General features: G+C 37.8%; 1 protein-coding gene across 7 annotated transcripts in view; it reads left to right on the forward strand.

The window, feature by feature from the left end:
- The window catches only part of LOC135222767 (unc-112-related protein-like), a 466,776-nt gene that overhangs the window by 188,167 nt on the left and 252,511 nt on the right, over positions 1 to 26,098 (forward strand). Inside the window, exon 1 of one of the 7 annotated variants that reach the window (XM_064261024.1) lies at positions 2,862 to 2,881. The exons of the other annotated variants lie outside the window; for them this stretch is intronic. Coding sequence (XP_064117094.1) covers positions 2,878 to 2,881 — 4 coding nt within the window. The 5' untranslated portion in view covers positions 2,862 to 2,877. Of the gene's footprint in view, positions 1 to 2,861; positions 2,882 to 26,098 lie in introns of those variants that run through there. 7 annotated transcript variants of the gene reach the window in all.

Here is a 26,098-nt window from a genome sequence, read left to right on the forward strand (position 1 = left end):
CAACATAGTCAAAAGAAGGCTTAATATACAAACTGACACTTAGCCATAAGGGCGATTTTCACTCTACAGAAAGGAGGAGCCGCCAGAGGCTAGCCACACCTTGAAGGATACCCGCAGTAAACAAGTGATTCTTCCAGAAAACAGTACATTTTGAAAAAAACACGGGAGCATATACAATTTAATATCATGAATTTTTACACAAATTTTCCCAACAAATGAAAAGACGAAAGAATATATATATAATTATATATATATATATATATATATATATATATATATATATATATATATATATATATATATATATCGAGCAAGAGAAAGAGGGAGAGAGAATATCGAACCAGAGAGAGAGAGAGAGAGAGAAAGAAATAATAACTATATATATGTGGGACTAATTTATTAGTTGTTCATTTATTTTGAGGTCCTTCATAAATAAATGAACAACTAATAAATTAGTCCCACATGTATATAGTTATTATTTCTCTCTCTCTCTCTCTCTCTCTCTCTCTCTCTCTCTCTCTCTCTCTCTCTCTCTCTCTCTCTCGTTCGATGTTCTCTCTCCCTCTTTCTCTTGCTCGATATATATAATATTTATATTTTCTTTCGTCTTTTCATTTTAATAATATTTTGTTGGGAAAATTTTGTGTAAAATTTCATGATATTAAATTGTATATGCTCCCGTGTTTTTTTCAAAATGTACTGTTTCTGGAAGAATCACTTGTTTACTGCGGGTATCCTTCAAGGTGTGGCTAGCCTCTGGCGGCTCCTCCTTTCTGTAGAGTGAAAATCGCCCTTATGGCTAATCTGGTAGTGTCAGTTTGTATATTAAGCCTTCTTTTGACTATGTTGTTCTTTGTAAAATCAGTTTGCCTCAGTAAAGGGTCCGAACAGGACCGAAAGTACTTGGCTATCTCGCTTTTTCATTTTTTTCCTTCGTGGCAAAAAACCTTTATTTATACATAGCATCACGTTTTAATTACTTCGTGATCAAGTTATTCATATATATATATATATATATATATATATATATATATATATATATATATATATATATATATATATATATATACGTATTGTATGTGTTTGTTACTCACACACACACACACACACACACACACACACATATATATATATATATATATATATATATATATATATATAATACATACATACATACACATACATCCAACACATACACTATATAATCCTAAGTGGGGCCCCCATGAAAGATTTCTAGATCCGCCAATGATCACTGGTGACATATATATATATATATATGTGTGTGTGTGCTTGTGTGTTCATATATATATATATATATATATATATATATATATATATATATATATATATATATATATTTGTATGTGTTTGTTTTACACACACACACACACACACACACACACACACACACATATATATATATATATATATATATATATATATATATATATATATATATATATATATATATATAATCCTAAGTGGCCCCCATGAAATATTTCTAGATCCGCCACTGATCACTGGTGACCTTCTTCACCACTCCCATTCCCACACCCTAGGGACTGCTATTTCCCTGCTTCCTGAAATAATGTTTTCACCAACGGAAAAGAGCTCCACTGTTAATGATGCATAGACATGGACAGCTTCCAAAACTGGTACTCACTATGCACTCACAAAAGGAATATTAATGCTACTGCTTTATTACTTCAATATTATTACTCTCAAGTAATACTTATATTTGTTTAGGCATAACCAAATATAGCTTTTATATTATTCTCCTCTATTAGCTTCTTATCCATATCCTGTTGTGGATTTTCTATTGTACTGAGAAAAATGGTTTCAACCGAAGTAGGCACCTTGGACGGGAGGTAAAGTGACTCTCTCTCTCTCTCTCTCTCTCTCTCTCTCTCTCTCTCTCTCTCTCTCTCTCTCGCGTGTGTCGGTGTCGGACCTCACTGGAGTTGACGTTGATAGTGGAACGCTTTAGAGATAATGGCAGGTCATCGCTTCCGTTGTTTGTAAGTTTCATCTGGCGACCAAATTTCGTCAGTTACATTATCATCTTCGTGCTAGTGTTGCAGATCATATTGGATTTATTTATTTACTCGTTTGTATGTTACCGATCATATTCTTTTTCTCCTTCAATCCTAGAATCCAGCAGAATTGCCATTGTACAAAAATGTCAGTTTTTCACGGATCCATCAATTTCTATTTTTTATACGGCTTCTGTTTCCCTGCATATTAACTACCAGTTTTTTTTCTACACACACAGAACAATGCCTTTTCACTTACTCATTGGCAGATGATTATTTATGTAAATATGCAATAATTGTAGTTATAGTAATTTTCGATAGTGATTGTCGGGGTTGGGGGCGGGGTTTCGTTTACTCGTAAATAATGAAAGTAGGGAACTACTGCATATTATGAATGCATACCCTGTGTATTGAATACAATGACAAAATTAGGGTACAGGCATTGAGTACGGTTTTAAATTTTACGTTCATGTAGACGTAGCAGATGGGTTGATTTCTTTCATTGTTTACAAAGTTAGTGCACACAAACTCTCCTTAACTAAACCTGAGAAATTCATGTATATTATACAAGTAGAATTATTTCCCACGTACTAACAAACAGATATAGGGTATCACTGTGATGTAACGTTTTAAGGCTTAAGAGTCGGGGCACCCGGATGGCTCCCAAGTGCCCCTATCTTGAGACATCCTGTAATGTGTGTTATGACTTCGTATTAAGAGTGAGGGGCTTGAAGTGCTTGACATATGGCATATGACTGCCGGTATGTGTGTAAATGTGTGGGTAGCACGTAGGCTGTGTGCTGTGTGGGCGTTGGCTAGAGCGTGGACACTCGTGCCTTTTTAGATGTGTGAGTGTGTGTGTGTGTAGGTGTGGTTTAGCGTTTCGCACTGACATCAACACCTGGATACGTTGGGGAGAAGTGTGGTACACGCCCTCTTTAGGTGGTAGCGCCTCTGCTTTATGCGTGATTGTGTGCATGAAATAGTGATAGTAGTGGTAGTCATGAAGGCTCCAGAAGTCATGAAAGAGGTTAGATTTCTCGCCTCCTTGGACGACCAACCCCCTTGCCACGGTGGGCAGTACCCCCCCCCCCCTTATCTCGCTCAAAATGGAATCAGTATTGCCCCTCACTAGAACAAAACCTCGTTTTCAGAGTTGGTCAATAGTTATTCTAATAATAACAATGTTCCATTGTTTTAAAGTCATTTATAAAGCTTATAATTTTGTTTGTTCAGTTATATAAATGTTAGTCTCCAGGTGACCTATCGGCTCTCATTTCCTTGTCAATATTCTTTGTATGATTTTGAAGGTTTAGCAGACCAGCCAGCCTTGAAAAGGACGAATAGGTAAGATTTGTAATATTGCCCAATACGGAAAATATAATCAAGAAATAGTTTGCGAGTTATTATTTTTCAATTTTTTCCTCATAAACTGTAATGTAAAGAAAATTGTTACTCCTCACACGTTTGTGAAATCTTTATTTGAATATTTCATCTCTGTTTTTTACATACTTTTTAATGAGGAAACAAAGATAATGTACTTTATTTCTTTATGGAAATTTCATGGGTTTTGAAAAATTAAGGCAAACCATGTCATGCACAAGCAATCCTTAGGGAAATTGCTGTTCCTTGGATACTCAAATAGCAGTCCACAGGCCCTTGGGACTTATTGCATGCAACACCAACTAATTTATTGAAGAAGAAATACGAGCTGATGGTTATATAAAAAACATTATCTTGAAAGGCAATGAATTGAACAAGAAACACAACCCTTCTTCTCCTTATGATGAACGTAATTGACTGACATTATTCCCAATGAATTGGAACGTGAAAAGACAAACCCCTTCTTCCCTTATGATGAAGTAATGACTGACATATGAATGAAATTGAACATGAAAGACAACCCTTCTTCTCCTTATGATGAAAGTAACGACTGACATATGAATAATTGAACTGTAAAACACCCTTCTTCTCCTTATGTTGAAAGTACCAATCCGACTTGACTTATGAATATTGAACATGAAAGACCAACCCTTCTCCTTATGATGAAAGTAACGACTGTCATATGAACTGGAACTTGAAGAAAACATGAAAGATCAACCTTGTTCTCCTTATTGATGAAGTAATGACTTGACATTATGAAATGAATTGAACATGAAAGACAAACCCTTGTTCTCCTTTATGATGAAGTTAAACGCGACTGACATATGAATGAATTGAACATGAAAAAGACACCCTTGTTCTCCTTCATGATGAAGTAACGACTGACATTAATGAATGAATTGGGAACATGAAACGACCAAACCCTTGTTTCCTCCTTATGATGAAGTTTAATTGACTGGACATTTGATGAATGAATTTGAACTGAAAGACAACACCTTCTCCTTAGATGGGAAGTAACGAACCCGACATTAATGATTGAATTGAACATGAAAGACCAACCACTTCTTCTCCTTAATGATGAAGTAATGACTGACATATGAATAATGAATTGAAACATTGAAAGACAACCCTTGTTCTCCTTTATGATGAAGTAATGAATGACCATAAGAATGAATTGAACATGGAAAGACAAACCCTTGTTTCTCCTTATGTTGAAGTAACGACTGAATAGGAATGAATTGAAACATAAAAAGAAACAACCCTTCTTCTCCCTTAGGATGAAAGAGTAACAACCTGACATTAGAATGGATTTGAACAGGAAAAGACAACCCTTCTTCTACCTAGGATGAAGTAATGGATCTGACATATGAATGAATTGAACATGAAAGAAACCCAACCTTTCTCCCTTTATGATGAAGTAAAACGACTGACATATGAATGAATTGAACAATGAAAGACAAACCTCTTCGCATTATGATGAAGTAATGACGTGAATATGAAATGGAAATGAACAATGGAAAGAGGACCCAACCCTTTTCTCCTTATGATTGAAAAGTAAACGACCTGAAAATATGAATGAATTGAACATGAAAAGACAACCCTTACTTCCCTTATTTGAAGTAACGCAACTTGAACATATGAATGAATTGAACATGAAAGAAAACCCTTCTTCTCCTTTATGATGAGTAGTAACGAGTGACATATGAATGAATTGAACATGAAAAAAGACAACCCTTGTTTCTCCTTCATGATGAAGGTTAACGACTGGACATATGAAATGAATTGAACATGAAAGGACAACCTTGTTCTCCTCATGATTTTGAAAGTAACGACTGGTTCACTATGAATGAAGTTGAACATGAAAGACAACCCTTGTTCCCTTATGATGAGTAATGGGATGACATATAAATGAAAATTGAACATGAAAGACAAACCCTTCTTACTCCTTATGATGAAGTAATGACTGACATATGAATTGCAATTGAAACATGAAAGACAACCCTTGTTTCTCCTTCATGATGAAGTTAACGACTTGGACATATGAATGAATTTGAACATGAAAAAGGACAACCCTTGTTCTCCTTATGATTGAAAACGTAATGACTGACATTAATGAAATGAATTGAACATGAAAGACAACCCTTGTTCTCCTTATGGAATGAAAAGTAATGAACTGACATATGAATTTGAATTGAACATGAAAGACAAAGCCCTTGTTCTCCTTATGATGAAGTAACGGACTGACATATGAATTGAATTGAACATGAAAAGACAACCCTTCTTCTCCTTATGATGAAGTCAATGACTGAACATTAATGAATTGAATTGGAACATTGTGAAAGACAAAACCCTTTCTCCTTATGATTGAAGTTAAGTAACGACTGACATTATGAATGAATTGAAACATGAAAGACAAAAACCCTTCTTCTCCTTATGATTAAGAAGTAAACGAACTGACCAATTATGAATGGAATTGAAACATGAAAAGACAACCCTTACTTCTCCCTTTATGATGAAGTAATGACTGAGCATATGAATTGTGAATTGAACATTGAAAGACAAACCCTTCTTCTCCTTATTGATTTGAAGAGTAACGGACTGACCATCATGAATGAATTGAAACATTTGAAAGACAAACCCTTCTTTCCCTTCCTTATGATGAAGTAATGAACTTGACATATGAATGAATTGAAAACATGAAAGACAACCCTTCTTCCTTCCTTATTGATGAAAGTAATGAAGTGAACATATGAATGAATGAACATGGAAGACAACCCTCTTCTCCTTATGAATTTGAAGTAACGACTGAACATATGAATGAAATTGAAACCCATGAAAGGACCCCAAACCCTTTTTTTTCTTCTCCTTTTATTGATGAAGTAATGACTGGAACATAATGAATGAATTCTTTGGAACATGAAAAGACAACCCTTGTTCCCTTCCTATGATGAAAGTAACGACTTTGGACATTATGAATGAAAATTGAATATGAAAGACAACCCTTGTTCTCCTTATGATAAGTAACGAATGCCAATCGAATGAATTTAACATGAAGACAACCCCTTCTTCTCCTTATGAGGAAGTAAGAATGACCATATGAAATGGAATTGAACATGAAACACAACCCTTCTCCTTATGATGAAGTAACGACTGACATATGAATGAATTGAACATGAAAGACAACCCTTCTTCTCCTTATGATGAAGTAATGACTGACTATGATGCATGGAACATTTGAAGAAACCCTTCTCCCTTATGATGACAACAAACTGACAATATGAATTGAATTGAACATAAAAGGAAACCCCTTGTTCTCCTTATGATGAAGTAATGACTGACATATGAATGAATTGAACATGAAAGACAACCCTTCTCCTTATGATGAAGTAACGACTGACATATGAATGAATTGAACATGAAAGACAACCCTTGTTCTCCTCATGATAGAAAGTTAACGACCTGACATATGAATGAATTGAACATGAAAGACAACCCTTGTTCTCCTTATTATGAAGTAATTACTGACATATGAATGAATTGAACGTGAAAGACAACCCTTCTTCCCTAGGGAAATTGCTGTTCCTTGGATACACAAACAGCAGTGCACAAGCTCTTGGGACTTATTGCATGCAACACCAACTAATTTATTGAAGAAGAAATACGAGCTGATGGTTATAAAAAAAACATTGTCTTGAAAGGCAATGAATTGAATATGAAAGACAACCCTTCTTCTCCTTATGATGAAGTAATGACTGACATATGAATGAATTGAACATGAAAGACAACCCTTGTTCTCCTCATGATGAAGTAACGACTGACATATGAATGAATTGAACATGAAAGACAACCCTTGTTCTCCTTATGATGAAGTAACGACTGACATATGAATGAATTGAACGTAAAAAGACAACCCTTTCTCTCCTGTGATGGAAGTAATGACTGACATGAATGAATTGAATATGAAAGACAACCCTTGTTCTCCTTATGATGAAGTAACGACTGACATATGAATGAATTGAACATGAAAGACAACCCTTGTTCTCCTCATGATGAAGTAATGACTGTCATATGAATGAATTGAACATGAAAGACAACCCTTGTTCTCCTTATGATGAAGTAACGACTGACATATGAATGAATTGAACATGAAAGACAACCCTTGTTCTCCTCATGATGAAGTAATGACTGTCATATGAATGAATTGAACATGAAAGACAACCCTTCTCCTTATGATGAAGTAACGACTGACATATGAATGAATTGAACATGAAAGACAACCCTTGTTCTCCTTATGATTGAAGTAATGATTTGTCATATGAATGAATTGAACATGAAAGACAACCCTTGTTCTCCTTATGATGAAGTAATGACTGACATATGAATGAATTGAACATGAAAGACAACCCTTCTCCTTATGATGAAGTAACGACTGACATATGAATGAATTGAACATGAAAGACAACCCTTCTTCTCCTTATGATGAAGTAATGACTGACATATGAATGAATTGAACATGAAAGACAACCCTTCTCCTTATGATGAAGTAACGACTGACATATGAATGAATTGAACATGAAAGACAACCCTTGTTCTCCTCATGATGAAGTAACGACTGACATATGAATGAATTGAACATGAAAGACAACCCTTGTTCTCCTTATGATGAAGTAATGACTGACATATGAATGAATTGAACATGAAAGACAACCCTTGTTCTCCTTATGATGAAGTAATTACTGACATATGAATGAATTGAACGTGAAAGACAACCCTTCTTCCCTAGGGAAATTGCTGTTCCTTGGATACACAAACAGCAGTGCACAAGCTCTTGGGACTTATTGCATGCAACACCAACTAATTTATTGAAGAAGAAATACGAGCTGATGGTTATAAAAAAAACATTGTCTTGAAAGGCAATGAATTGAATATGAAAGACAACCCTTCTTCTCCTTATGATGAAGTAATGACTGACATATGAATGAATTGAACATGAAAGACAACCCTTGTTCTCCTCATGATGAAGTAACGACTGTCATATGAATGAATTGATCATGAAAGACAACCCTTGTTCTCCTTATGATGAAGTAACGACTGACATATGAATGAATTGAACGTGAAAGACAACCCTTCTTCTCCTTATGATGAAGTAATGACTGACATGAATGAATTGAATATGAAAGACAACCCTTGTTCTCCTTATGATGAAGTAACGACTGACATATGAATGAATTGAACATAAAAGACAACCCTTGTTCTCCTTATGATGAAGTAACGACTGACATATGAATGAATTGAACATGAAAGACAACCCTTCTTCTCCTTATGATGAAGTAATGACTGACATGAATGAATTGAATATGAAAGACAACCCTTGTTTCTCCTCATGATGAAGTAATGACTGTCATATGAATGAAGAATTGAACATGAAAGAACAACCTTGTTTCTCCTTATGATGAAGTAACGACTGACATATGAATGAATTGAACATGAAAGACAACCCTTGTTCTCCTCATGATGAAGTAATGACTGTCATATGAATGAATTGAACATGAAAGACAACCCTTGTTCTCCTTATGATGAAGTAACGACTGACATATGAATGAATTGAACATGAAAGACAACCCTTGTTCTCCTCATGATGAAGTAATGACTGTCATATGAATGAATTGAACATGAAAAGAAACAAAAAAAAAACACCTTTTTTTTCCTTATATGATGAAGTAACGACTGACATATGAATGTGAATTGAACATTGAAAGACAACCCTTGTTCTCCTCATGATGAAGTAATGACTGTCATATGAATGAATTGAACATGAAAGACAACCCTTGTTCTCCTTATGATGAAGTAATGACTGACATATGAATGAATTGAACATGAAAGACAACCCTTCTCCTTATGATGAAGTAATGACTGACATATGAATGAATTGAACATGAAAGACAACCCTTCTCCTTATGATGAAGTAACGACTGACATATGCAATGAATGAACATGAAAGACAACCCTTGTTCTCCTCATTGATGAAGTAACGACTGGGGACATATGAATTGAATGACATAAAAGACTTCCGTTCTCCTTATGATGAAGTAATGGACTGACATATGAATGAAAATTGAACATGAAAGACAACCCCTTTCTCCTTATGATGAAAAAGTAACGGACCTGATATATGAATGAATTGAACATGAAAGACAACCCTTCTTCTCCTTATGATGAAGTAATGACTGACATATGAATGAATTGAACATGAAAGACAACCCTTCTCCTTATGATGAAGTAAAACGACTGAACATATGAAGAATTGAACATGAAAGACAAACCCTTCTTCTCCTTATGATGAAAGTAATGACTGACATATGAATGAATTGACATGAAAGACCAACCCTTCTCCTTATGATGAAAGTAAACGAACCTGAATATTGAATGAATTGACATGAAAGACAACCCTTCTTTCTCTCATTGATGAAGTAACGACTGACATATGAATGAAATTGAACATGGAAAGACAAACCCTTGTTCTCCTTATTTGATGAAGTAAAATGACTGACATATGAAATTTGAATTGAACATGAAAGACAACCCTTGTTCTCCTTATGATGAAGTAACTTTAACTGACATATGAATGAATTGAACGTGAAAGAAAAACCCTTCTCCCTGGGAAATTGCTTTGTTCCTTGGATACACAAACAGCAGTTGCACAAGCTCTTGGGACTTATGCATGCAAACACAACAATATTAATTGCAAAGAAAGAAATTCGAGGCTTGATGTTATAAAAAAAAAAAAAAAAAAGACAAAAAAACATACATGAATGAATTGAACAAAAAAAAAAAAACAAAAAAAAGGGGGGGGGGGGGGCAAGTGAATTTTTTTTTTTGATATGAAAAAAAAAAAAAAAGTTGGGGGGGGGACAACCCAACCCTTCTTCTCCTTATGATAACGGAAGTAATGGACTGACAATATGTATGAACTTGAAACATGAAGGAAAACTGTTGTTCTCCTCATGATGAAGTAACGACTGTTCATCATGAATGAACTTGAACATGAAAGGACAAACCCTTGTTCTCCTTCATGATGAAGTAACGACTGACCATATGAATGAATTGAACGTGAAAAGACAACCTTGCTTCTCCTCCTATGATGAACCAAGAATAATTGACTGACGGGGTTATGAATGAATATTTGAACATAAACGAAAAGACAACCCTTGTTCTCCTTATGATGAAGTAACTAAGACTGACATATGAAATGAATTGAACATGAAAGACAACCCTTGTTTTCTCCTATGATTGAAGTAATGACTGTCATATGAATGAATTGAACAATGAAAGACAACCCTTGTTTCTCCTTTATGATGAAAGTAAACGTAATGATGACATATGGAATGAATTGAACACATGAAGAACAAACCCTTGTTTCAATCCTCATGATGAAGTAATGACTGTTCATATGAATGAATTGAACATGAAAGACAACCTTGTTCCTTACCTCCTAATGATGAAGTAACATGACTGTCATATGATGAAAATTGAACATGAAAAGACAACCATTTTTCTCCTTATGATGAAGTAAGGAACTACATATGAATGAATTGAACATGAAAGACAACCCTTCTCCTTATGATGAAGTAAGACTGACATATGAATGAATTGAACATTGAAAGACAAACCCTTCTCCTTATGATGAAAGTAACGACGACATATGAATGAATTGAACATAAAGACAACCTTCTTTCTCCGTATGATGAAGGAATGACGACATATGAATGACTTGACATGAAAGGACAAACCCTTCTCTTATGATTGAAGTAACGGACTGACATAGGAATGATTGAACTGAAAGACAACCCTTTTGTTCCTCCTCATGATGAAGTAACGACTGACATATGAATGAATTGAAACATGAACGCCAACCTGTTCTTTATGATGAAGTAATCGACTGACATATGAATGAATTGAACATGAAAGACAACCCTGGTTTCCCCCATATGATGACGTAATTACTGACATATGAATGGAATGAACGTGAAAGACAAACCCTTTTCCTAGGAATTGATGTTCTTGATACACAAACAGCAGTGCACAAGCTCTCGGGCAATTATTGCATGCAACACCAACTAATTTATTGAAGAAGAAATAAGAGCTGATGGTTATAAAAAAAACATTGTCTTGAAGGCAATGAATGGAATATGAAAGACAAACCCTTCTCTCCTTATGATGAAAAAGTAATGACTGGACCTATGACTGGAATTGAACATGAAAGGACAACCCTTGTCTTTCTCCTCATGATGAAGTAACGACTGAACATATGAATGAATTGAACATGAAAGACAACCCTTGTCTCCTTATGATGAAGTAATGACTGACATATGATGAATGAATTGAACATGGAAAGGACAACCCTGTTCTCCTTTATATGAAGTAATTACTGAATATGAATAAATTGAACAGAAGACAACCTTGTTCTCCTTATGATGAAGACATATTTACTTGACATATGAATGAATTGAAACGTGAAAGACAACCCTTCTTCCCTAGGAAATTGCTGTTCCTTGGTGAATACACAAAATAGTGCACAAGCTGCTTGGGACTTATTGCCTGCAACTACCCAACTAATTTTTGAAGAAGATACGAGCTGATGGTTATAACAAAACATTGTCCTTTGAAAGGCAAATGAATTGAATATGAAGGACAACCCTTCTTCTCCTTATGATGAAGTAATGACTGACCTATGAATGAATTGCACTGAAAGGCAAAACCCTTGTTCGCCTCATGATGAAGTAACGACTGACATATGAATGATTGAACATGAAGACAACCCTTGTTCTCACTTATGATGAAGTAATGACTGACATATGAATGATTGAACATGAAAGACAACCCTTGTTTCTCCTTATTATGAAGTAATTGGACTGACATTATGAATGAATTTGAACATGAAAGACAACCCTTGTTTCTCCTTAAATTTTATGGAAGTAATTACTGAACCATTATTGAATGAATGAACGCTTTGGAAAGACCCAACCTCTTTCCCTAGGGCGGAAAATTGCTGTTCCTTGGATAAACACAAAACACCGCAGTGCACAAGCTCTTGGGAGGCTTATTTGCATTGCAAACACCAAATACTAATTTAAGTTGGAAGAAGGAAATACGAGCTGATGGTTTATTAAAAAAAACATTTGTTCTTGAAAAAGGCAATGAAATTTGAACTATGAAAAAGGACAACCCTTTCTTCTCCTTATGATGAAAAAAAGTTAAGTAACGACTGACAATTATTGAATGAATTGAACATGAAAGGGGACAACCCAACCCTTGTTGTCCTCATGATGAAATAGTAAGTAACGACTGACATATTGAATGAATTGAACATTGAAAAGACAACCCTTGTTTCCCTCTTCATGATGAAAGTAACGAACTAGACATATGGAATTGAACTTGAACATGAAAGAACAACCCTTGTTTCTTTGTCATGAAGAAGTAACGACTGGACATATGAATGAATTGAAAACAATGAAAGACAACCCTTGTTGTCTCTCCCATGATTGAAGTAACGACTGACTTATGAATATTGAACATGAAGACACCCTTGTTGTCCCTCATGATGAAGAACGGACTGAACATGAATGAATTGAACATGAAAAGAACAACCCTGTTCTCATCATGATGAAGTAACGAACGGACAATAGTAATTGAATTGCACATGAAAAGAAAACCCAACCCTTGCCTTTGGGTTTCATGAGAAGTAACGACTGACATATGAATGAATTGAACATGAAAGACAACCCTTGTTCTCCTCATGATGAAGTAACGACTGACTTATGAATGAATTGAACATGAAAGATAACCCTTGTTCTTGTCATGATGAAGTAACGACTGATATATGAATGAATTGAACATGATAGACAACCCTTGTTCTTGTCATGATGAAGTAATGACTGACTTATGAATGAATTGAACATGAAAGACAACCCTTCTTCTCCTTATGATGAAGTAATGACTGGCATTTTAACCCTTAAGAGTCAGGCTAAAAAAAAGCATATGCAGCAACCCAGACTGGGCAAACTTTTTGTTCAACCAATTTAAGGAAAAAACACATCAGTGGATAGAGGAAGTTGTGCAAATGAACATTTTGCAAGAAAATAATTCTAAAACTTTCCCTACCTCCACGAGAAGTTCAAAATTACTATTTACAATACCTCTTGGGACCTCTTTTATAAGACAATCATAAATTTTACCATCATGTTTGTGTTTTTATAATCATTTTTTAATTCTGTAAAATTGTGATTACAGCTCACACAATATCATAGCAGATAAAAATTCAAATCTGTAACAAATTCCGAGTGCCATATTGTTGCAAAATATTCAAGAGATTTTTTGAGTCATAGGTGTTTTTTCTGATATTTCTTTTTTCATGTTTTTTCTAATATTTCTTTGTACTTTTCTTTGCAAAATTACATACTAACAGAATATTGGTGCTGTTTGATTAATTTACAAGGAATTTCATATATGAAGCTGTGAACATCTTTAGGAGATTTGTTTATTACTAAACTCTTAAGATTGATATTACTGAAAACAACATTTGTTTCATCAGGCATGGAAAGGAGCTGGAAAAACATTTTATTTAACAAATGACAGACTTGAATTTAGTAAGCATAACATTCTAAAATTACCATTTGATGAAAGGATTTTATAAATTCGTAAAATTTTAAAGCTTTTCAACATAAATGTTGTTTTCAGTAATATTAATGTTAAGAGTTTAGAAATAGAATATTCTCCCGAAGATGTTCCCGGCTGCATACAATTAAAAGTAATATCATTGAATCTTATTTCAAGTCAAATAATGGAAGTGTTCTAAATTTAAGTCTTGGTTTATTTAAACTCGATGCCTTCATAATGAAAAAAGTTGTAGAAAGATATAAGCAACAGAATTGATATATTCAGTTTAATACATGTTTTTGGACTTCGTATGGGTACGTTTTAGTTTCTCTTATGGTCAAATCTATGTTTAAGTTTGTGACCGTGTGATATCTGATAATCCTGGATTATCTCTCTGATTTTTACCCTTTTGACACTTAACCATCTGGTATTCTTGATCCTTTTTTTACTTGGTAACTTGATATCCAACAGTACTGGTGACCTTTTTGAGTTTATATTGATATTTTGTATTACATGCTGCAAGTAACTTTAAGTGACTGTAAGTACAGTGCTGTGGTAGTGAAGGTAATTGGTGAGGATTTCTGTGGCATATGTGTAGTACATGCTTGCACTTTGTTTTTAATGCTGGGTCTTTATGATGGCCAATACTGAGCTTCATCACTGGGCAGGTCCTTTTAAACCTTGCATAGGTTTGTTGCCATTTATGGTGTATGGGTCAGTGTGGGACACCATACAGATTTGGTAAAAGAAAACAAAAATCAGCAATTTATATAACTAAATACATATGCAATGGCAGGGGGGGACAAATGTAGGACATAAGGCTGAAAGGGGGAAATTAGGGCATCCCCCCAAGACCGTAATGTTTTGGGGGATAAAGAGCCAAAAAGAGGGACTGTCACCCTCAAAGGGTATACCTGCATTCAGTCTGCTTTTTTTTGCATATAAAATGAATTTTGTGAGATCCACTTGCTCGGAAAATGTGGGGTTGCAGTTGACACAATGGAACCTGTAGAAGAGGTAGAGAAAGTGGAAGTAAGCGCTTCATCCAGCAGGCATCAGACACTAAGCTGTTTGCCCTTTCCCGATTTTGTCGTTAAACCTTCTTGAATGAATAATCTTTAATATAACTGCAAGGAATTTAGGCAGAGAATTTTCCTTGTCATGAATCAATATTTTGGTTTTCATTGAGAATGTAGCAGCTTTTAACAATGTTTATCAGTCACTGTGTCTTTCTCCAATTTGTTTGCTAATCATATTTGCCTTTTAGGCCCATAAGGTTTCTGCAAAGAGTCTGATTGAAGTTGTAGCTCCAAATGTTCCCAGGCCTGTGGATGAGACAAGTATTAACAGCAGAGGAAGAGTAGGGGAGCTGGTAGTGCCCTTTGCCTTCATTGCTGTCTTTTGCTTCATCTTATGCTTTGCCATCTAAGTCCCTCTTGATTCCCCCCACTTTCTTTCTCTGTGCTGCAGGTAAAGAGAAAGGGGAGTCTAACCTCACACTCAAAGTCTAGGTAAGCTTCTTTCTGCATGCCCTACCTACCTCCTTGGGGAAGGGCAAAGAAGCATGTTTACCAGTGGTGATAAGCTTTTCCTTGGTAGGGTTGGTTCTTAGTGTTATCCACATAAAATCTCTGCCCCATCTCTTCTCTGTGAAAGCATTCAAGCATACTTTGAATTAAGTTTCAGCCTGTAAGCCTAATGCTGGAGCCATCTTCCTCTCACCACTACTCTTCAGAGTTGCACAGAGATGGGGTGTGTGACCCTTCATGCATCTTGTTCACTACCCATTTACAGGTCTACAAATTGGCATAATTGGTGGACAACCTATTTGAGTTCACTTTGTCCCTTCACGGTCAAACAGCTGTGATGACGGAGAAAACTTTAACCTTGTTCACTGCAACTCTCTAAGGTCGCATAGAGATGGCATTGCAATGCCCATGGGCTACTTATGTATGGCCTTGGGGGCAAGGCAGCACTGCTGCTCTTCTCACCATTATTCTTTGAGTCACACAGAGACAGAGAGGGGTTGCATGAACCACTTGGTCTGCTCTTTCGTTCCTGGATGCCTGGTCTATGGATTGAGTTTTCTGGTGGCAACAAAGTTTGCTATTGAGCTTGTTTACCTATGGTGATGAGACAATGGTGGTGGACTGTCAAACTTCTCACCAATTCTCCAGGGTTGGAGGTAGAAGGTTAGTGCATGATTAATAACAGTGTGAGCAACATGTGTGAGGTTCTAGTAAGGTTTGCTACCAGACTGGGTTTGCCATTGAGCCAGGCTTAAGACACTAGACAGGTTTACTACCTTAGCTGAGCCCAGGACCATGAGTGAGGTACACAACTTGTGCTAACTGTGATTCAAACTTGTGATTGCTAATGAGACTCATGACTTGTTTGTATCACTAGCGGAGTTTGTGGGAACCATTCGTTTAACAATGCTCACAATCTATGGATTAAATTCACTCTGTCTGCTGGGAATTCTTTTTTTCCCAGCCCTCTTTTGGAATCTTTATGGGTAAACCAGCATCATTTCCATGCTTGGGACATTTACACTGTTTGGGACATGCGATCCAAGCTATCCCTATTGAGGGAGAGTTCATTTAACTTTGCCACTTGCAATGTTAGTGCAAGAGGAGTTGGTCACTTCCAGATAAACATCTCAGACAACTGGCACAACTTGGCAAAAGGTAGAGGAAGATCTGAGACAGTGGTTGGAGGATGTCAACATTCAGCAGGGAGTATCCCTGATTGCCACATCCCTGGAATGGCAGGTCTTCTCAGATGTACCCCAGAAGGGATGGGGTGCACACCTGAAAGGAGAGTTAATTTTAGAGATGTTGGGGAAGGAGACAAAAAAGACACCACTAACGTGTTGGAAACAACAGTAGTGTGGTTGGGCTTCCAACAGATCCTGTGGTGGCAATGAATGATGACACCACCGCAGTGGCTTACAGCAACAAGCAAGAGAGCAAGACTTCCTCCAACCTGTGCCACATCTCAGACAAATTCACAACTGGGTGGACTAAGTAGTGGGGATGGAATGGTCCTTACATCAGGAATTGGCAGGAAAAACTGTTAACAGTGTGGAAACATCTGATGACAGGCCTGTTTGCCGCCAGGATGAATGCGAAACTACACGTATCTTCTGCTTTCCAGCACAAGGCCTAAGGGCAGCGATACATCAAAGCAGCTTCATTTGTGCGTATTCTCTAGCATTGAAAAAGCATATGATATTGCCTGCAGATATGAGATCATAAAAATCCTTTTGACTTGGTCCGGAGAGTAAAATTGCCTATATTTATTCAAAGTATTTTTAGCTTGTCGATTCTTTCAGGTTAAGATAGCCATCATTACGCCTTATTTGTGGATGACTTGTCAGTCTCTTTCTTTTGCAGCTTCTCACTTGGAAGCAGCTGAGTAAGATCCAAATGACAATTGATAAAATTGTAAAAGGGTTGGAGATGAATTGATGCAGGCTATTTTCTAGTAAAATTGTGGCTATTCACTTTTGTCGAGTTTTTGAAGAGCATCTTGATGTGTAACTTTAGACTGCTGGCTAACATGAGTTCCTCACATGAAACTTTTAAAGGCTGGTTGTCTGCAGGCTATGAACATTTTAAAAGTTTTGTCTCATTCCACGTAGGGAGCAGATCCGTTCATCTACAACATCTGCTTTCCTAAAGATATTAGACTCCATCCATTATGCTGGAATCAGACTAGCTACTGGTGCTTTTAAGTCCTTGCCAATTGTGAGTTTAGTTGATGCAGGAGAGTTCCCTCTTGATCTCTATCAACGATCAGCAATGACCCGCTATTGGTATACTAGATTGCAGAGGCTACCTGCGCACCTCACCTATCAAGTATCAACAAGACATGACTTTCTTAGATTTTATCAGGGACATGATAAATATTTAACCTTTTTGTTTTAGAATAAAACAAATTTTAAATACTTTTAATACAAATATAAATAATTTTGCCTTTTAGGGTTTCAGTAACATCACCATGGAAGTTACTTGAAGTAATATTTTTTAGGTACGTACTTCCAAGGGCTGAAGAGAAACATGGTTGAAGAAGAAATATCAGGGATTTTTATGAGTCATGCAGATATGCATAAGGACTCAACAGAGATATGTACCGATGGCTCCAAATATGATGCTGGCATTGGATTTGGAGTCCACTGTCCAATTTTTAACAAGAAAGCTGCTCTTTTTAAGGCTGCATAAAAATTGCCATATTACAGTAGTGCCTCAGGTTACGAAATTAATCTGTTCCGAAGCGGCATTCGTAACCAGATTTTTTCGTATCCAGAACTACGTTTTACATGTAAATTGCTTAATTCGTTCCAAGCCCTAAAAAAACACCTCAGTAAATTTTATAATAAAGCTAAATTGAACAATAAACAATGAAATACAACAATATGGACCATTCAATACCTAACCTAACCATGGCTGTACCTGTAAATAAAGTGTATTAGTGTACAGGGTACAAGAAATACTGTACGTACATCTACGTGCATATGTAGTAAAATGTGGAAACCTTAACCTTTCGAGTGAGGCGATGTTCGAAAGTGGCGACAGAGGGGGAGGACAAACGGCAGAAAACATGAACACATAACTTTACAAAACACATTAAAAAAGGGCAGAAAACATTAACACTAAACTTTACAAAACACATTAACAAATACTTCTTGATTATCTCCATCTTTGTCTCTATAGAAAGCATCCTCCTCTGTCCGTGAACTTCAGCAACATTCTTGGGACTCATGGCTAATAACGTAAATAATTAAGTTTACACACAACAAGATAAATGAAAGTGAAATCACTAACATGAATTTACGTTGACGAATGTAATCTACGGGAATGAACGAATTCCACGTGTACGATAACGCTGCCGAAACGAAATGGTCGAGGAGCTCCCTTACATAGATGCATGATGGGATAGATGCTGACCAATAGGAGAGCAGGATCTTACAGCGGTAACTAGCATCAGGAACCAATGGGAGAGAGGGAGGATGGTGGCGAGTCTACTGAGTTGGCGGCGCGTGAGTTTTAAAATTGTTCTAGGCGGCCCAGGCGAATCTCAGACTTTACAGTACACCCTTTCGTAACCTGAATTATTTTCATACACAGAAGCAAAAAAATCTTCTTTGCCTTCGTAACCTGGATTTTTCGTACGTAGGGACTTTCATATGTAGGAGTATGACTGCAGTTAAAAGTAGTTTGATCATATTGTGTGATGCTAAGAGGGTCTTGCTAAGTTGTTTTAACTCTGTTAATCCACTTATTTTAAAGATTTTACTGTGGCTATTTATTTATATATGCTGGGGAATTTCAATTGATTTTTGTTGGATGCCAGCATATGTCAGTATTGCATGCATTGAGAGAGCAGATGAACTGATCCCTGGGAATTGCCTTGTGCCACATTAGGATTATTAGTAATGGATAAAACGAAGCACTTTTGATATTTGAATTTTTCTGGAAAGTGTTTGGTAATATGGTTGGTTTTCATGGTTCCAGAGCATTCTGTATGAATTTTAAAGGTTAACTTTTACTTACTTTGTTATTCATTTTACTTTTGCCTTTGCCATTGATTGTGCACTGAATTAGAATTTTAAGAAGTTTTGTTTACTTTTTGTTAGTTTATGTAGCAAATATACTATTAAAAACTGTGTAAAGGAGACCAAGATAGGCATCAAAGTTAGGTTATGGGTGTATAGTGATGATGATTAATGATGGCAAAAGTTATGATGACAATAGGAATCGTATAGCTGCAACTGGCAATTTACTTACCCAGATACCTTAGACAAATCCCTGATTAACGTCCAACAAAAGACATCCCCCAAGGACACAGGCGTTTACGTAATCCCATGCCTGGACTGTGACCAATCTGACATCGGATTTACAGGAAAATCACTTCCCCAGAGATAAATACAGCACAAACGGTCAGTTAGGTATGGACAACAGAAACTCAGCTATTTACAACCATATAAATGAACATAACCTTAGTATAAACTGGAATTTGTCACGTATGATTTATAGCAGCAACCAGTACAAGAGTCAAATGATGGAAGCTGCCTTGATTAAAGAGAGGCAGGTAATGAATATCTCAAAGGGAGCATGGGACTCAGATGTCAGCGACAAGATTTTCATTCAACTGACGCTTAAGAAAATTAAAGGAAGATTATCAGTGGGAGTGACCTAAATTGGCTTACGTGTGGATGGACCTCTTGGTATAAATACCACCTTTTCTGTAACTTTTCTCATTCATCTACCTGAAGAGGGAGACAGCTGTGTCTGAAATATAGTATGTCTCTCTATATATTTTGGTGTTTTTATGGGCTCCTTTTGTTAGATGGAATTCTGTTATAATAGAACATTTATATATATATATATATATATATATATATATATATATATATATATATATATATATATAATATACATATGTGTATACATATATATATAAATGTGTGTATAATGTGTATATATATACATTATATTATATAATATATATATATTCTCTATGTATTATTATGTATGTATGTATGTAGTATGTATGTATGTTGTATGTATGATGTGTATATATATGTATGTGTTTGTGTATATGTGTATGTCTATATGTATGTATTTATGTATGTATGTATCATATATTATATATAATATGGGGTATATAATATATGTATATTATATCTATATATATATAATATATATATATATATATTATATTACATATTAAAATATATCTATATATATATATATATATATATATATCTATATATATATATATATATTTTCATTTTGGTATATAACAAATTGTAAAACGATCAAAGCAACTCAGAGAAAATATTGTTACAAAATAATGCATGAATTCGTAACATGCGGACGTAAAAATGTTTTTTTCAAAAATTCACCATAAATTGAAATATTGTGCTAGAGACTTCCCGTTTGTTGCAAAACAAAGGTAAATGATTGAATATTACTAGACTGTAAGAGTTTTAGCTTACAATTGTGTTTTTCGACCATTTCGGTCGAGTCAAAGTTGACCGAATGTCAAATTTTTCTATTTATCGTGATTTATATGGAAATTTTTCAAAAATGATAAAAGCTACAACCATGAGTTATTTTTTGTTGTATTCTACATGAAATTGTGCACATTTTCATATATAAAACTTTATGTAACGGCTGATATAAAACTGTGCAAATATTATGACAAAGTGACTCAAACATTTTGGAGATTTGTGGTCGAGATACAGCGAGTGGAGGGAAGGAAAAAGTTTTTTTCAAAAATTCACTATAAATCGAAATATTGTGCTAGAGACTTCCCGTTTGTTGCAAAATGAAGGTAATTGATCGAATATTACTAGACTGTAAGAGTTTTAACTTAAAATTGCGTTTTTCGACAATTTCGGTCGAGTCAAAGTTGACCGAATGTCGAATTTATTCTATTTATCGTGATTTATATGCAAATTTTCTAAAATGATGAAAGCTACAACCATGAGTTATTTTTTGTTGTATTCTACATGAAATTGCGCACATTTTCATATATAAAACTCTCTGTAACGGCTAATATAAAATGGTGCAAATATTACGACAAAATGACTCAAGCATTTCGGAGATTTGCTGCCGAGGTACCGCGCGTGGACGTAAAAAAAAGGTTTTTTTTCAAAAATTCACCATAAATCAAAATATTTGTACTAGAGACTTCCAATTTGTTTCAAAATGAAGGTAAATGATTGTATATCACTAGAATGTTAGATTTTTTGCATACCCAAAAATTATACATATACATATACATACACATATACATATACATACATATACATATATATATATTATATTAATATATATATATATATATATATATCTATATATATATATATAAATATATATATATATATATATTATATATATATATATATATTATGCATATATATGTGTGTGTGTGTATGTGTATATATATATAATATTAAATTCTTGTTTATTCTGGTACAAATACATAACTACAAGGAATGCAGGTGAAAAAGCTATTTTTTTTGGCATAAAATGAAATAATATACAAAACACCAATAAATACAGATATATAGAAACTTGTAATAAATATAAAACTATATATAAAATGAATGCAGAATACTCACTCGTAATCCTGACTCTTTGTTCTATTCTTGTTATCTCCCTCCTCCATTGAAATCTTGCATTTTTTTCCTCTCAACATGACGAGGTACAGGTGGAGGAGGGAGACGCGTGCCCTTACTGCTGATGGGCCGCCGCCCTTCGGCGGCCCTCTGTGCCCTCCGTTGTCCCTTTGGCAGGCGCACTCCAATATATGACCGCAGTGTGGTACTTGGAGGTCACACTCCCCGATCCTGCAAAGTGCTATATTGCAGGTGCGACAGAAGAACCAGGTGTCTCTCCTTCTGCCTTTCATATGGCACACCTGGCACCATTTCTGCCTGCTCCCTTGTATGGGGTCCAGTGTGTGATCTCCTGGCTGCAGCCGACATACAGGGTCCACTATCCGACGGGAAGTTGGAATCTGAGCGCGGGTGGGATCATCAAGGGTGGCGGCAGCAGGGGCGGCGGCAACAGGGGCGGCGGTAGAAGGGGTGGTGGCAGCAGGGGCGGTGGCAGCAGGGGCGGTGGGCAGCAGGGGCGGGCGGCAGCAGGGCGGCAGCAACAGGGGCCGGCGGTAGAAGGGGTGGTGGCAGCAGGGGCTGGTGGTGGCAGCAGGGGGGCGGTGGCAGCAGGGGGGGCGGCAGCAGGGGCGGCGGCAGCAGGGGCGATGGCACAGGGCGGGCGGCAGCAGGGGCCAAGGCGGGGGTGGCGGCGGCAGCAGGGGCGGCGGGGCAGCAGGGGGCGGCGGCAGCAGGGGCGGGCGGCCAGCAGGGGCGATGGCAGCAGGGGCGTCGGCAGCAGGGGCGCGCAGGGGCTGGCGCAGGGGCGGCGGAGCAGGGGCGGCGGCCAGCAGGGGCGGCGGCTGCAGGGGCGGCGGCAATAGGGGCGGCGGTAGAAGGGGTGGTGGCAGCAGGGGCGGTGGCAGCAGGGGCGGTGGCAGCAGGGGAGGCGGCAGCAGGGGCAGCGGCAGCAGGGGCGATGGCAGCAGGGGCGGCGGCAGCAGGGGAGGCGGCAGCAGGGGCAGCGGCAGCAGGGGTGGCGGCAGCAGCGGCAGCAGCGGCAGGAGCAGGACGACCGAGGTTGGCCCCTAACATCTGCCCTTTCCTCTATGGGCAGATCTGGGGCTTGTGGGAGGGGGGGCGGTGATGGAAGGCCACTCATCGGGATTAAAGTTGATGAGGGCATTCCTGGCCACCTCGAGAAACTGGATGTGGGACAACCTCCGGAGGTCCGAATTGTACCCACAGTAGAGGATGTAGGCATTCTGGAGGGCCAACTGAAGTATGTATTTGAATAATTTCTGTGTTCACTTCCTGGTTCTCCTGGCGAAGGGATAATACTGGATGGGTTCATCAAAGAGATCAACTCCTCCCATGTGCCTATTGTAGTGCCCAATGACGGTAGGCCGCTCGACAAGAAACTCCTCATACATAACTCGTCCCTGCCGACGTGTTTTCTTCCGCTTAACAACCTCTTCTTGGATGGGCTCATGACTCATCGTAATCATGGGGACGAGTCGGACCCCCTTCCAACAGATGACAAAGACTTCTCCCTTCCGCCGCCACTCTGTCTCTCCTCTTGCCAGATGTTGCGGCTGGCTAGCGAACCTCTTGAGGACATTCGGGGCCCCGCGCACCAACCAAAGGGTACCACTGACGTGCACACCTGCTTCATACAGTTCCTGGGCCAGGAATACCGAGTTATAATAATTATCCATAAACAGGTGGTATCCCTGGTTATGGAACGATCCACAAGACCGAAGACAGTGTCATGCAGCGTGGAGAAGACCCCGGAATACACAGAGAAGTCCACAACATATCCAGTGTTGGACTCCGTAATAAAAAATAATTTTACACCATATTTCTTTGGCTTCTTGGGGTTGTACACTTTTATACTAAGACGTCCTTTGTAAGGCATCATCCCCTCATCCAAAGAAAGGTTCTTGGCAGGAACCACGAGAAACTGACACCATTCACGAATGTAATCCAACACTGGGTGGAGTAAGATGAGGCGGTCAGGGTTATTCCGGGGTATGGCCCTTCGGTTGAAGGCGATAAAATACCTGTCCAACACCCGGAAACTATAATGGGCCATAATGCTGGGCACATTGGGCGTACTTAAAAAAAAATTCCACCTCCAATATTGCCTGATGTCGGCAGCAGGCATCATTCCAAAAAAAAATGTGGAGCCCCCAAAAAATGCACCATGTCCGTGAGGTTGTAGCCCCGCCAACGATACGACAACGTCGTCTGCAGTTCGTCACAGCAGTACCGAGCATAGTCCGTCGTCTCTGCTACCTGGTATTCCAGCAATTCCTGCGTCAGGAACAGCTGAATGAACCCCAGAGCAGTGAGAGGAACAGGTACAGTGAGCCCAGGTGCTACCGTGAATTAGTGCATGTTAGGTGGGGTGGGGTATTCCGACCACCCCTCATCACTCTTGGACGAACGGCCTTCACCTAGGCTGGCGCGATGTTCCGACTTTCTACAGGCCTGTGCGCGCGCATGCACACATGCTCGGGAACGGTTTCGCATTCGAACCCCCCCCCCCTGGCCCATTTCCCTCGCATTCGCCCTCGCTCTCTGTTTCGTCCTCAACAACAAAACTCGACCACTCCTCCTCCTCAGACTCCCCCTCATAGGCACTAAAACCACTAAACTCTAACTCACTTTCAGCCTTTGACTCCCATACGGACATTGGGGGCAAATATTCATCATCACTTACATCGGGAGTGATGTCCTTGTCACTAGATGACCAACTGCCATCAAAATGAGGACTTGCGACCTGCTCTCGATCGAGCTCCAATAAGTATTCGTCAATGTCCTTTTGTTGGAGGCCTCCCAAATGCCTATGAATGTCCCTCAGGACACCCCGATGCTTCCTAGGGGTGGTAAAAGGCCCACAATGTGGTCCTTGGACGCTTTCGGCCACACGAGGCTGCACAAAACGGCGTTGAGGAGCTAGGTCATCTTGGTTTCTTGGTCCCTCTCCAGAATCCAAGTCCAAAATACGTCTCACACGATCCCTACCGAGAAGCAAAATGCGCCTTTCGCGCTCCATTTGATGTTCAGACATCTCTACGTACGTCTTGTACCACCACAAATACGTAAACACTCGCAAAAGTTTGGCAAAACACGAATGCGGCAAAAGATCGCTCTCTGATGACGCATCGCTGATGCTTGCTGGTGCGAGAAGTAAGCAATTCGCGCATGTGCGGCTGGGTAATGCTTGTAAACCAAACAACAGCTTGATCCGTGAACTCCCAGCATCCCTCAAGGCACGTGATTCAAAAGTTTTTGCCAAGTAGGCCTATAACTATTTTTCGCTAATTTTTAAAAAACTTTTTATCGTCGACTTATTTTACGTCAATTAAGCACCCAACAGACAATTTTCGTTGACATAAAATACGTCCAATAGGCGTTTAAGGGTTAAAGGATTAAGTTTATACATTCCTTGACTGATGTTCATATTATTGTTGTAACTTTCTATTATAAAACTAGATTCAATGATATTCCTTTCCATTGCATTATTAGAACACACAAGCTTTTTTACCCCTTCCCAGTTAATAGCATGATTGTTCTCACTAACATGTACAAAAATACCAGTATTTCCCTGTGCATATCTCACACATTGTTTATGTTGTTCTATTCTTTTTTCCAGTGCTTTCCCCGTTTGACCAATGTACAAGTTGTCACAAGATTTACAAGGAATTTTATATACACATCCTTTAGCATTGTTGGGGGAGTTCTAATAAGTAAGTACCTGTTTCATTGTTTTATTGTTTTTAAAAACTACATTAACACCAAAATTCTTCAGGAGATGTGTGATATCTTTCATATTATTATTATAAGGTAGTACAAGCAAATTTTTTGTGTTGTAAGGTTCTTTTTGGTTTTGATACATGGTCTTTTTTGC

The sequence above is a fragment of the Macrobrachium nipponense genome, chromosome 8 (assembly GCF_015104395.2).
Source record: "Macrobrachium nipponense isolate FS-2020 chromosome 8, ASM1510439v2, whole genome shotgun sequence".
Taxonomy (NCBI): domain Eukaryota; kingdom Metazoa; phylum Arthropoda; class Malacostraca; order Decapoda; family Palaemonidae; genus Macrobrachium; species Macrobrachium nipponense.